The following is a 13,912-nucleotide window of genomic DNA, read 5'->3' on the forward strand; positions in this document are numbered from 1 at the left end:
AAAATTCAAAAAACTGCAGATTTGATTATGGCAACCCTGCTCCCTGGCACCGGGGAGAACCGGAAGGGGGAAAGGCTGCAATTATTGCATTATTTGTGCCTTCGTTTGTCGTCATCGTCGTCGACTACGGTCGGAGTTGGGTTGGAACCGGTGCAAATTGGGTGCCATTTGCGGTGAGGTGGTTTTCGAAACGGGAGGGCAGGTGGTCGGCGAATCGGCACGGTGTTGGAATGATTTAATTTTCCACTTCTTTTTTTCGATCGAAGCGGAGATGACTGACAGGTGTGATTAATATTTAATAAATCACTTATGGAGTGTCATGAAAAATGTAACGTCAAAATTGCAGCGTTAAACAGATGCCAACACTTTATAGTGCAACGCTTTATGAAGTTAATTTGTTTTTTTTTTTTTTTCAGAAAAATTCAACACCACCAAAAAAATATCATCGCAGTGAATGAAACTTAGTAACCTTTTTGGTTAGGTAGAACAAGAACAAACATTGGAAATAATAGATTATTTTGTTTTTAGACGCAGAATTTTTTTAGCCATGGATTTTTCTAGAGTCGATCTCAAAATATGTTGGATCCCACTCATACTCTGCACGGCACTCAAGAATTTGATTTGGTTTTCACTGACTGAACACATATTCGAATATGTATGGCCTTGAAAGCTCTGAGTGAACATAACTTTTTTAGACTGTAGTAGTGACACTGACTCTGAATTGAAGATATGTATTCTTAAATAATCGTACGATACAGATGTCGAAGGATGTTGTATATCTATTTATCATAGAGATTTTAACCCAATTTAACTACATGAACACAAGATGATTGTTATTTTCCAAGTACCGTAATCCGGGGTAACATTGCAGTAGTCCACAAAGCAATTTTACGCGGAAAGATGCTTTTTGAGCTTTAGAAAGAAACATTAGATGAAAACGGTCTTCTACAAACTTGTTTGTATCTCTTAAAAGTTTTTTGTATCTCTTAAATTGACCGATTTATAGCTTTTTTTCTACGGTGACATAGGGAGGTCCGAACAAAACTGGTTTTCTGGCTCTAGCGTTTTCAATTCAAATATCTCATCAAAGTAGTCTATGAAACATTTTTAGAGCTTTGAAAAATACATAATTTAGTGAGTGAAGAAACTCGCTATCTTCTTCCGTTTGGGAGTTATGGGGCTCTGCACAAAAATGTACCCCTCTCTTTCACTCTTTCATGAAATTTGTAAACAACAAGGCCAGTAAAAGTCAAAATCCCATGCAAATTCAAAATAGTGCAGAGCCCCATTGTGGTTTTTCTCACATAAACATGCCTACTTTGATTGTGAATATCTCTGATTGGGGCAAACATAAAAAATATCTTTTAACGGCATTCATAAGAAAAAAAATAAATTGTGTATTATATCAAAAATTTACAGATGTGTTATTTTTGTAAGTCTAATGAAATGCCCTGAAAAACAAAAGATTTTTAGAAGAAAAACTTCAATAGCTTTTGAACTAAAATATATATATTAACAATATTTTTGCATGAAAATTTTAAGTTCTTGTTAAGTTCTAAAAGTCGTTCATAGACTACTTTGACGAGAAAAGATAGAGCTATAAATGAAAAAACAAGTTTTTGTGATAAAAAAAACATTTGTTTTTCAAGCCATTGTATAAAAATTACAAAAATAACACATCTGTAATTTTTTGATATAATGTACAATTTTATTTTGTCTTTTGAATGCCGTCAAAAGATATTTTTTATGTCTACCCCAATCAGAGATATTCACAATCAAAGCAGGCATGTTTTCATTCTATTACAAGTTTAATTTTTTCAAAGATTGTACTGCTTGAAAGTAACCTTAAGGCTAAATAGCCCGTCATTCGTTTTGCAACAATGATGACTTTTCAGCTTGCATTTCAAAGTGATAAAACTCAGCCTTGATAGTTTATATCGACTTGAAAAAGTATCACTGTACGCGCCAACATGCCTGAAGTATGCTGATACTTTTTCAGGTGTGTCAGTGCAAAACCAACTGATTTTCTTTGATTAGAAATCGTGAGATGAATTAGCAACAATCATCAACGACGCGTACAAATTTCAATGACGGCCTACTTCGCCTTAAGATGATGGAAAACAAATAAATAAAAACTTCCATTAGTTTAATAGTTAAGTGTTGTATGAACAAAACAGTCTTCAAAATTTGGAAAAAATATCCACTTGGACTTCTTTGGCTCAACGCTGACAATTCGGTGAAAAAGTGGATTTGTAGCGTGCTAAGCAGCTTCCAAAGCAAGCTCGTAAATCAACAATCGATACAATATTTTGCACAGTGGACAAAACGGCTCATTGTCGGAAATTATGAAGTTATAAAGCCTACACGAAAAAGTCCCATTATACTCAACTCAATCTTGAAACCTTCAAAATTTGAATATTTTAAAAGATTTCTAGTTACAGCAAAAATGGAACCTACCTCATTCCGTTTTTTTTTTCAAAAACCTGATGCCTTTGCTGCCGTTATATCAGTTTATTTTGATCGATCTAAAACAGATGAAATTTGAATAATTTGCATAGAATTAGTTCGTTACTTACGATGTTTGTGGGTTGAGTTTAAAATTAAATAAACTTTCCAACCCCCAAGAATTTCTTAAACTTTTGAAACTTGAAGAGTACCGTGCGACGGCTCTAATTTCATGATTTTTTATCCTAAACATCATAGATATAATTCCATGGACCAATATGAGATTCTGGCCACATCCGGATGCTCCGGAGTAGGTTCCGACAGGGCCTTAGAGCGACACTGCCGTAATCTTACTTACTCATATCGAGCGACGGCTCTAAATTCATGACTTTTTATCCTAAACATCATAGATATAATGCCAAGGATCAATATATACAATAACAAACAAACCGAGACCAAAAGATCCAAAATCGGTCTATAATTGGCCAAATTACGGTTTTTTAAAGTTCAATTTTAATGAAAAGTCAGACGTTGGGAGTTTGACAGTTAAGCAAATAAATTAGCAATTTATCATTACGATATTTATGAAAGTGCTGCAGATAGGTTGAAACTATGTGTTAGTCACTGAAAAACATTAATGTATGAAAAATGTATCACTATTCTATAGTGTACAACCCAATAAATTTTCAGCTTCATCTGTTCACTAAAACTCGAGATTTGCTTCCACAAAGTTTCGATGATAATTGTCAGTGAGACCAAAGATAGGGAATGTAACACGGTCTCCCGTGTCACCTTAAACAACTCTGATGTTCTCACGAGCAGTTTTGGTAGACTCATACCGTGGTGAATCAAAATCCGGACGGTACCAATATCCGGACACTCTGATTGTATTCATAAAATTAAACATGAAATCAAACAAAAAATGTAGGTTTTTAATTTTTATTCATGCCTTTCAATATTGCTCTTCATTTTAATTCATAGTTTCATCTAGTAATCCTTTGCTATGAAATATCAAAAATAAAAACAAATTGGCAGCCCCAGTTGGACGTCGTTTCTCCGAAGAACCAAATCCAATAGTGAAGTTTACGACAAGAACGTCAGCCACTCTCGGCTGACAATGAAGCTACTAAATAATACAATTTGAAATTATACGTCTCTGAAAAGTGTATGGACCAATAGTTTTCAAGTGTAGTGCATAAAAAAGTGGGAACACTTGTGCAAATAAGCATTTGTGGTGTGAAAAAAGGCTGCCTTGCCCGCTGTCCGGATTTATAGCCTAGTGATCATTAACCCGGACATACCGTGAAAACCTAATATTTATTGAGCATTCGGAAGATATTTTAATGTGAATTGCTGCAAAACTGTTCCATTACATAAAAAAGGTGTATGTAGTTACCAGAGCATGGATTTACGCAAGAAAAGTGTTGATATTGTGGCTCATTCCAGTGAACCTAGAATGCAGGCTATTGGCATGGGGTGCAGGTAAAAATAATTGTAATTCCACTCAACATTTTGGCCTTTCATAGGTTTTTAAACACACGTATGCAAATAACTCTCTTATATTGAAGATTTAAAGCTCAATTGACGTGCCTTTAATCAGTTTTTCATGTGTATTGTCAACCAAAACGCTTCTGTCCGGATTTCAATTCAAAACCGTCCGGCTTTTTGGTGCATGTGTCCGGATTTAAGAACACGACATGCTTCATTAATTTAACGTTTTACATGTTAAACTTGTATTTTTAACTGTATTTTTTGACTTAAACTCAAAGTTTTGATGTGTACCTGTGTGAATAACAATAACATGTGTATTAATTATGCCAGAAACATATTTAAACCAGCGTTTAAACTTTCGGCGTCGCTTAAGTGTCCGGGTAATGATGCATCACGGTACTCAAATCTCAATCAAAGAGCTCTCCCGCTAGAGCAAAGTCACTAGAGATCAGCTTCACAAATCTCAAGCTGTCAAAAATGATTCAGGAATAAAACCCGTCAATTACTCGTGAACATCAAATGTTGTTGTTCACGTTAGAAAGGATTACTTATATTCTATAAGCTTAACGAGAAAGCATAGCTTCGTTGAAGAAAACTGTGAAAATACGAGGCAATGAGTCAAACAGATGAGTTGCATACTTGACAACTCACGCATGAAAAATATCAAGCGTAAGTAATGAGAATTTGATTTTTTCACAACACTGCTCATGAGAAGGGTAAACAAGGGAAACTTTATTCCTACCCTGCTTTCTCGAAATCTTAAACAGTGTTTAAGTATTATTTTGGAATTTTCCGTCTAAACAAATGACAATGTAAATTAGTAAAGCCTGTCCACGTTAAATTTCGGACACCCAAATAATGGCAGCAAAAAAAAGTTACTCATAATTCAACAAAAACAATTGTTTATTTCAGAATAAAAGAGTTATATCTACAAAATAAACAGTTGACAAGGATGTTAATCCTTCTTTCTGTAAAATTCTCGAACTTTCTGTGGTACACCCGCCATCAGTGTCCGAAATTTATCGTGGACAGGCTTTAAAAGAAGAAGTTTGAACTACTTTGTTGAACTACTACTAGTTTTGCGTATAGAGCTTTATCGAAACGTCTCAAACTTTCACTCCTTGGGGATTTAAATATCTGATTTATGAGAAAGATGTGTGCGCTTGATACAATTTGAAATTTGTTACCAAATATGTTGAATACTTCGTAAGACTATTCCATTGATAAAACGAAGTTTGTAATGTTTCTTGGATATTTCGGAAAATTTTACTAGCGTATCAGTCTTGTTTGTTTGGTAACTCAAAACAACTGTATGTAGAAAAATCACAGAAATTTGATTTCCCTTGACAGTTACAGCCGCATATAAAAAAGTGATCAAGTCTCTTCAATTTATGGATATTCACTGCTGTTCACGGGTTTTCTTGAAATTTTAGGTACATATATGGGTACTCACGATTTATGTACACACGGGTTTTCAAGAGTATATTCGCGAGTTTCCATGGGTATTCAAGGGAATGAAATTTTGTACATTGTTGGGTAGTCAGTAGTATTCAGAGATGCTCACAAGTTTTCACACATATTCTTTGGTATTTTCGGATACGAATGGATACTTACATCTTATAAAGTGTACTCTCCGATGTTCTCACCGGTATTCACGAGCACCACGTGTATTCGTAGATAGCAGGGTGTGGCTTATTTTTCTAAAGTTCTCAAAACCAAAAATTCTATTCAAATCATATAAACAGAGAAACCTCAAAGTTTAAGCCAAAAATATTAAGATTTAGAGGTGACGCAAGCGATTTGAATGTGAATTTTCAAGTTATAAAATATGACGTTCAGTGAAGTCTTCACAACTTTATTATTTTCCAACCAATTTTGAAGCTTTTAGTATCTATCTCTACAAAACCGAGTTTATGAAAAGTTTGTGGATCATTTCATAGATCTAAAATCTAAACTCGTCTTAGTTAGAAGTAGTTTCCTTAAATTCAGAAGACCACATGAATTTTTGATTCTGAAAATTTTCGAAAAATAAGCCGCACCGTAATAGATACTCAGTACCGGATACCGCGGACACTCCTGAAAACACTCGAATATCAGTAGGTGCCCGTGAATTCCACACGAATACACGTTAACAACCGTAAGTGCCCACAAACCCTCAAATTATTTTTCGATGTTTCTCTTCATTTTTCAAAGCATTCATTGGCGCTGAACAGCTGAGCAAACACAGTTTCTATGAGAACTCAGGCAGCGTGATGCTTGTTCGCTGAGACTCGGAAAATATCTTGCTGAAAGTCAACTATATTTTATTAAGAGCTACTGTTTGAAATATTGTCAAGAACACGTCAGTACTGACGATTTTCAAACTCAACTTGGTGTATTCAGAGCCGAAAAACTCCGAGTTGAGGCTGGTTTGCTACTGACTGCGTGGAAAATTTCTTCCCATAAATGACCCAGAAAATCATTTTCTGATCGCAGTACGCAGTTCTATTCTAAGTGCTTGCACAGCCAATAATGAAAAGCATCCTGGAAATACCGGAACATCTTCCGTTATTTTCTTGTCAGTATTAACATTTGCATCATATAGATGATATGATACAGACAGTTGAATGGCCACGCCCACTGTGCAGACTTGGATTTAAAGATAATTTGAAAATTCGTGGCCATCAGATTATTAACGAACGAATAACATGATAGACGAGAATTTTCATATTTATGAAGGAAGAAACGGGGACAACCGTACCAACTATTCCATTTCAGGGATATTGATAAAATTGTTGGGAGTGGCTTTGCTAAGAAGGTTAATACACACTCCGTTTGTGTTCTGTCTCCGTTTTTTGTTTGGGATGGGACACGGGTATTTCTTCCTCATGTCCTGGTTGTAAGGCATAGGCTTAAGAGCCATTGCTCGCTCTCTGAAACCAGAAGATAACTCACTTTGACCAGAATATGACCAACGGTCATATTTTTTTAGACGGGTTCGTATGAATTCCAATATATTGGCTCGTGGAAACAAAAGGGAAAACTACAAATAATCAGGAACAAACTCACCAAACTAAGTTATTGTTGTAAGTATCCAAAACAACTCTTCTAACAGGTGAAATGCATAAGTTGACTGTCTTCGATGCTAGTTCACATTTTCGCGGACATCAGAATCCGCGAATCAAACAACTTTCACGTATATCCCATATAATTACTTTTATTCCTGACTTGGGCCATTCCGGAACACTCGCTTTTTACTTGTACAATTGCACAATCAAACTTAAAAGATTCGCAAACACATTAGTTGTTTCTATTAACATTTTATATTTGCACCAGCCGATTTGCGATCCTTCCAGCCGAAATTAAATCATACGCGAGTACGAGAAAACACGTGAGAGTATGAACAAAACACATTCGCACGCACGCGCGGCTTGCTGCGATCCTTTTCTGATCGCAATACGCAGTTGAGGAGAAATGTCATTTCACAGGGGGCTCTCTGTAGGAAATCTCTTGACCCATTCAGTCAAGGAATTTGTTTTCATTTCTTGAGCGAAACAGCATACTCAACCTTTCCCATGAGTTGTCTCAAATTCCGAGCATAACTCGTATTTCGAATAGTGGTAATTTCAAAGTTAAGAATACATATTTTTCACAATTTTTAAATGCAGAGGACTCGAATCATAGAAGAATTTATCAACATGTGAAGAAAATTAAGTGATTTCCTCAAAGAAATCGCTTTACAAATTTAATTTTTGAAATATGAGACAAAACGGTATCTTTAAATACCCGTGAATACCCTTAAAATCGTGAATATTCAAAAATTCTCACATCTGCAACTCATTTTTTAGATATGTCTCAATGTGTCACATGTTCTGTTCAAAACCCAGGCAATAATCGAAGAAATGACAACATTTTACAACGAGTCTCGAAATTAGAACTCTCGGATCGCGAATCTTCGACCGTATCATGTAAGCCATCTAGTCACCTGTATAATGAGGTGAGAATAATTGTAGATGATATTCGTTGGTAAGCAGTTGGTTTACAACTTACTCGTATCGGTAGAGCGGCGCATGAGAACGGGTTCAGATCAACTAGCGCGCTCACAGAATTTTCGTGAGCATCATACTAGCGCAGCGCACTAGGATTCAGATGAGCTGAGAGACGGTTTGATTGGAGATTCGTCAATACATTTAAGAACTCTTCAAAAATATGTAACTCTAGCTACTCGTGAGTGCTTGTAAATTCCTTTAAAATTCGTGAGTACCTGCGAATATTTGTGAATAACCCTAAATTTTCCGTGAGTATCTGGGAGTATGCGTGTTATCCTGTGAGTACCTCCAAATACCCTTGAATACTCGAATGTACTTCTCTGTGAATACACCTTAACCTGCAGTTTCTGGTTGCAAGTTGAATTATCGTTTTGTACGAGCGAAATTATGATATAATTTTCGGTTATTATAACCCTTGACAGAACCAAGTCAATAGCGTTTTCCAAATATGATCGTGAGTTGCAAGTAAAATGTGTGTTTTGAAATTGATGGGAAACGACCATGATAACATAGTGAGGAGATATCTCCTATTTCTTGTTACCAAGATATTCAGTCTAAGACATGTACTATATACTAAGTTATTTGAAATAAAATGTATTGACACTGTACTGCCAAGTTAAAGTTTGCTCTGTCCCGGATAATCCGGGACGTCTGGTCATTTTAGTCTAAGTAACATTGGTAGCTGAATAACAGCTTATACAGCAAAAATGCTGTTTATACAGCGTCTTTTAAGCTGAACAAACAGTGGTTCATCTATCAACGTTACCTGGTGGTGTGTCCTACCGTGATCTATAAATTACTACAGTGACATTTCACTAAACATTCATATTTATAAATTATCATCTAGATCTTCCACCACCGGCGTCATCCAACCACCTACCCACATATTCCGGCACTGTGAACACAACTACTGTTAAATCATCAACCTCAATCTGATATTTCTCGATCAACGGAAACTAAAGCGACTCCAGCAGCAAACACAGATCGAGTACCAAATTTTCCCTTTCGCTCGCACTCTTCGGCGGAATCCCATCGGGCAACTTCCTGTACCGAAAAGTCCGACGACCTGCCCCAAATATGCTACCCGTCCTGTTGTTCACCATCCTTTTCGTAGCTGGAGCCATACGTTCAGTTCCCGCATCACCCACAATTTGGAAAATCGACACTACAGATACCTATTCTAGATGGGGGGGTTAGGGTCAGGTTCGCAACATGACACCCGAAACCTGCAGCCGGAATCCAACCCGAGGCTTCCACGGGCAAACCGAACTCCGCGCGTTCAACCCGCACTACCAAGATTTTCGTTTTTTTCTTTGGTATTGGTTTTGTGGTAACACTACGATGTTGGCTTGTTGTAATGTACGCGCGCGCGAGAGTATATATTGCTTCTGTATTTTATGAGAGTGATTTAATATACTGGAGATTCGGTTCCTTGTGTTTAGTTTGGTAGGTCTTGGTGTGAGTGTCTGATAGGCGTGAAGGCAGTGCTGGAAAAAATCAGCGCAGAATAATAGTGGAGGCGAACGCCAATCGCTTGAACTTTTCCAGCTCTGGAATAGAAAGCCAAGTGTTTTATTTTGTGTGAGTGTGCGTGTGTTTCTGTATAATCCGCCTTCTGATCTAGTGTGTATCGAATTTGTAGTGTTAGTTCGTTTGTTCAAGCGATAGTTTAGCGTTTGTGTTTAGGATTGTTAGTTGTAGCATTATTTTTTTATTTAAGGTAAGAATGAATAACAACCTGTTGTACATCAAAACATCTGGTTTCCAAATTCGATGCGGTGGTATTCGTAGATCTTTGACACCACCATAGTCCGATATGTTCCACCTTAAATTCATATCATTCCATTCCTTTTTTTGGTATTGGAGTTTGGTTACATATGGTTTTGAAGGGGCGGGTTCATTCAAGAGGAAGAGGGGTTGAGTTTTTTTATATATTGGTATTTGGTGTCGATGCAAGTGAAGGAGTTTAATTTGAGTTTCGCATACAAACGGGTTTGGTTTTGTAACGGTTTTTTGGTTGTTTTACGACGACGCAAGATGAGGTGAAGGTGGGGAAATAGAAGAAGAGAAAAAGAAACATATTTAATTAAATGACATACACACATATCGTATTAAGAAAAAACTCACAAACACTGAAAAAGAGAGATAAAATGGTTAAGTAAATGTTAAAATTGCTTCATTTCGGCATTGGTTACGTATTACACCATCGTGAGAAGTCCGACAGCTGTCTATCTGCTACCCATCACAATAAACGATTCTCGGATGCTTTTTACTGTGTAGTTCAATCTCCCGGTGTGAGAAGATTAGGAATGATTCATTTTCCTGGAAATGGACAAGCCCCAAAAAAGGTCACCCCAATATTCAAATCGATGTGTCCCCTTTTTTATGCCCACTACAGGAGAGACAAGACAGGTTCACGTAGCAAATCAGTTGGGCCCCGAGGATGTGATGGAAAGCCCTAAATCAGCAATGAATTATTGATGCAATATTTTTGTAGAGTGATGGATTTTTCCTGATCCGAGCTTGAGACTTGTAGCAGTTCTTCGAACATGATTGTTGACATTGTCTTGTCGTTTGGTTTCGGGCTCTTTGGAAAGGGTGACAGAATGTTATTTGGACTGGCTAGTTTGAGTCTTACGCAAATTTCTCCCGATCGATACTGAACCGAATGAATTTGTTGAATAGTTTAGGTAGTGCAAGATGGTTACACGTCTAGTTTCTTGTTTAAGAAACATTATAAGGACTATGTATGAATATGATATCATATAATATCACAACATATTCAAATAACTCAGGATATTTGAATATGTTGTGAAAAAGTTTTTGATCACAGACTTTAACAATTCAGAAAAAAATCACTTAAAATCTAAGGTAAATCAGACTAAAGACTCAAGTAAGAATGTGAATCAATTTAAATTTAATAACTTGCATATGAAGTAAATCATAACTGAATGATTTGAACACAAATTGAATCAGTCGTAAAATGACAGTTGAACATAAAAACGTTTGTCCATCCACGAGGAACAAGTACGGCGCCTTATGCGTCTTACGCAGTGTATTCTGTGCCTTTTAACTTTTGGCGTCAATCAATAGATATCGATCTGGTTTTCCGTTATCAGTCATGAATCGACAAATTGGCTTTATCCAACCCCCACTAATTTGAGCACTTGATGTAACTTCATAACTAACAAATTCCAAGTCATGGAGCTGAATTGGTTGAGATGAGATTTCATAGGTATTCTATATCCACGAGGTTGATCTGACGTGTAGATGAACGGAAAATCTTCACGGAGGAACATTCCAAACCGGGCCTTCCATTACAAATGTGAAAGGGTAATCACCTGACATATGAACAAAATAATATTTCAGCCTTTGCCCGCGTTTCAACCTCTTCACAAAATTTCAGCAGATGAGCAACCGAGATACATGAAACTCGTTTAAATCGACAAACATTTACATACTCAACAGTATGAATCCCACCCGCCTTTTTCTATGTCGAGCACTGAACCACTCACCACGCTTTTCCCAAGCATTCCATCATCATCATCGCTGTCATTATTACACAGGAAAAACAAATTTGTTTGCCATTTCATTATGCCGAAATACGATTAACTTCTTCCGTTTCGGTCCGAGGCTCCCTCCCTTCCAAACTCGAGAACATCCGGACAGAGAGCGTGAAACTTTCGCACCCCGCGAAACCCATCCGAACTGGTAGTTGAGAGTAAGCGATTAACGCACACAGTTCGTATGATGATTATTCTTTCGAAGATTCATTATTTCTGACATTCACTGGGGCGTGAAATAATCCGCGTATCTTTGTGAGTTCTCGGTTGGGGGGTTTGTGAAAAGCATATATTATCTCTAATGAAGAGGCAGAGCGGTACGTTTCATGGAAGATAGTTGGTTCCAGTTTTGTATCAGTACAATTTTACGAAAATTTTCGTTGGAAGAAATAGATTCATATGTAAAATAACCAACAAAAGTGCAAAACAGACAGAATACTAACTGTAATGGAAGGCGAAAACAGTCCCCACCATACCAGGAGATTTGAAAAGCGAGAAAACTCAGTGAACGTTTGAAATTCAGCGATACCTTTCGATGTCAGACAGACAAGACAAGAGTTAAGATATTGAATCGATTTCAATAAGTTGAAAATAAAGGATTGTTGCGAAAATCTATTTCCTGAATAAAATTTCAGTTTTTTATGCAATATTTACATCTTTAAACCAACAACAAAAACTACATTTTTACAGGGGATTTTTGGAGCGTTTCCTCTTTTTGAGTTTCTCCAGAGACCCCTTCAAAAACTCAAGCCTTTGTTGAAGGAATAACATGAGGAAATTTTGATGGAAATCCTAGTTGAATCCATGGAAGGATTGTTAGAGTAATCTAGAACCGGATCTCTGGAGGAACTTCTGGAGCAGTTTCTAGGTGAATACCTACATGCACACCTGAAAGAATTATATGCATAATTCTTGGAAGAATCCCTGTCAAAGCAACTAACGTAACTTCTGAAGAATTCCTGAATGAATCTATTTGAAATTATTGGACGTATTTCTGCAGATTTTTTTCTTGGAGGATGGCAAAGAGGAACACAAAAATAAATCCAATGAAAATTTTACAAGATCATAGGAGAAACCGTTTGAAGAATTCTTGAAAGGATGCCTGAAAAAAATCCAGAAGGAATAGCTGGAAGATACACAGTTCGAACGAAATGTGTAAATTTCTGAGACATAATATGTACATGATTGGAGCGTGGAATATCATGGTATGTCATGTAAACTTCAACTTTAAGTTATGTAATCCAGCAGGATTCTGTCCAGACAACCAGAATTCACATATAACGAAATCACCTTAATTTTGCGCTGCTTATATATGTGCAAAGATTCCGTATAACAAAATTGATTTGACAGCTGCTACGGATTGATTCGACTTCCTTTGTACGTTTATATGGAACGAAACAAAATGCCCTGATGAACTCAGAAAATAGCGTACTATGCGAGGAAATCCATCAATCAAACGATTTAATTCACCATGTCGTGTGGATGTTCGCACAAGTAAACGACTTTTTACCTAAATTGTTATGCGACTTCTGGTTGTCTGGGTGTGTGATCACATAACATTAAACACATTTTTATATGATTTTAGACTTAAATTTACATGACGTCATGTTTACATCGTATAAATGAAGTCTATATAACATTTAATCTTCATTATTTTTAACAGTGTAGCCTTGTAGTGTATTGAATTCCTTGTGGGAAACCAGGAGCCATTTCTGGAGGAATTACTGGATGAAATCGAATCTGCAAGAATTTATGGTGGGTTCACAGCAGGCAACCCTGGAAGAATATCGGAGAACTTTCTTGAATATTGCCTAAGGAAATAACTTCAAGCAAGCATCCTAGCAGAGATTACTGGAGGAATACCTGGAAGTATAACTAGAGGAATTTATTTCCTTCTTTGAAGTCTCGTTTTAATAAAATAATTTTGCATAGAAAGCCATCAAAATCATGAAAGGCTAACTGTCTAAGACGTTTTTTTTAATGGCTCTATGAGTTTGTGACTGGAAAAACCCTAATGGAATCCCTGGTGGAATATTTAGATGCATCCCAGGTGGAGTTTCTGGAGGAATTATTGAGGAATTATCTTGTGGAATTTCTAGAGGAAACTCAGGTAGAATACCTAAAGATATTTTTAGATCAATAGACCATTTCCGAGTTATTTTTATAGGCTTCCTGTCAGTTTACTGAACAAATTTTCCTAAGGAACGAAATATTTTTTGAAGCCTCTGACAATAAGAAAACCATGAAAAACTGGCGGTGCGTTAGTTCACTCCTCGGTCTCCTGCAATTTATTAAACCCCGAGAAAACGCAGACCAAATATAAAAGGTTAAGTAGATATATCCAAATTCTGCCAAATCTTGACCACATATTATTATCCAAACATT

General features: G+C 36.6%; 1 protein-coding gene across 2 annotated transcripts in view; it reads right to left on the reverse strand.

The window, feature by feature from the left end:
* LOC5567018 (neuronal acetylcholine receptor subunit alpha-7) overlaps positions 1 to 13,912 on the reverse strand; it is a 414,734-nt gene that overhangs the window by 107,209 nt on the left and 293,613 nt on the right. For both annotated transcript variants that reach the window (XM_021847824.1, XM_001651358.2), the window contains exon 5: positions 9,703 to 9,812. In XM_021847824.1, coding sequence (XP_021703516.1) covers positions 9,703 to 9,812 — 110 coding nt within the window. The remainder of the gene's footprint in view (positions 1 to 9,702; positions 9,813 to 13,912) is intronic.

The sequence above is a fragment of the Aedes aegypti genome, chromosome 2 (genome assembly GCF_002204515.2).
Source record: "Aedes aegypti strain LVP_AGWG chromosome 2, AaegL5.0 Primary Assembly, whole genome shotgun sequence".
Lineage (NCBI taxonomy): Eukaryota > Metazoa > Arthropoda > Insecta > Diptera > Culicidae > Aedes > Aedes aegypti.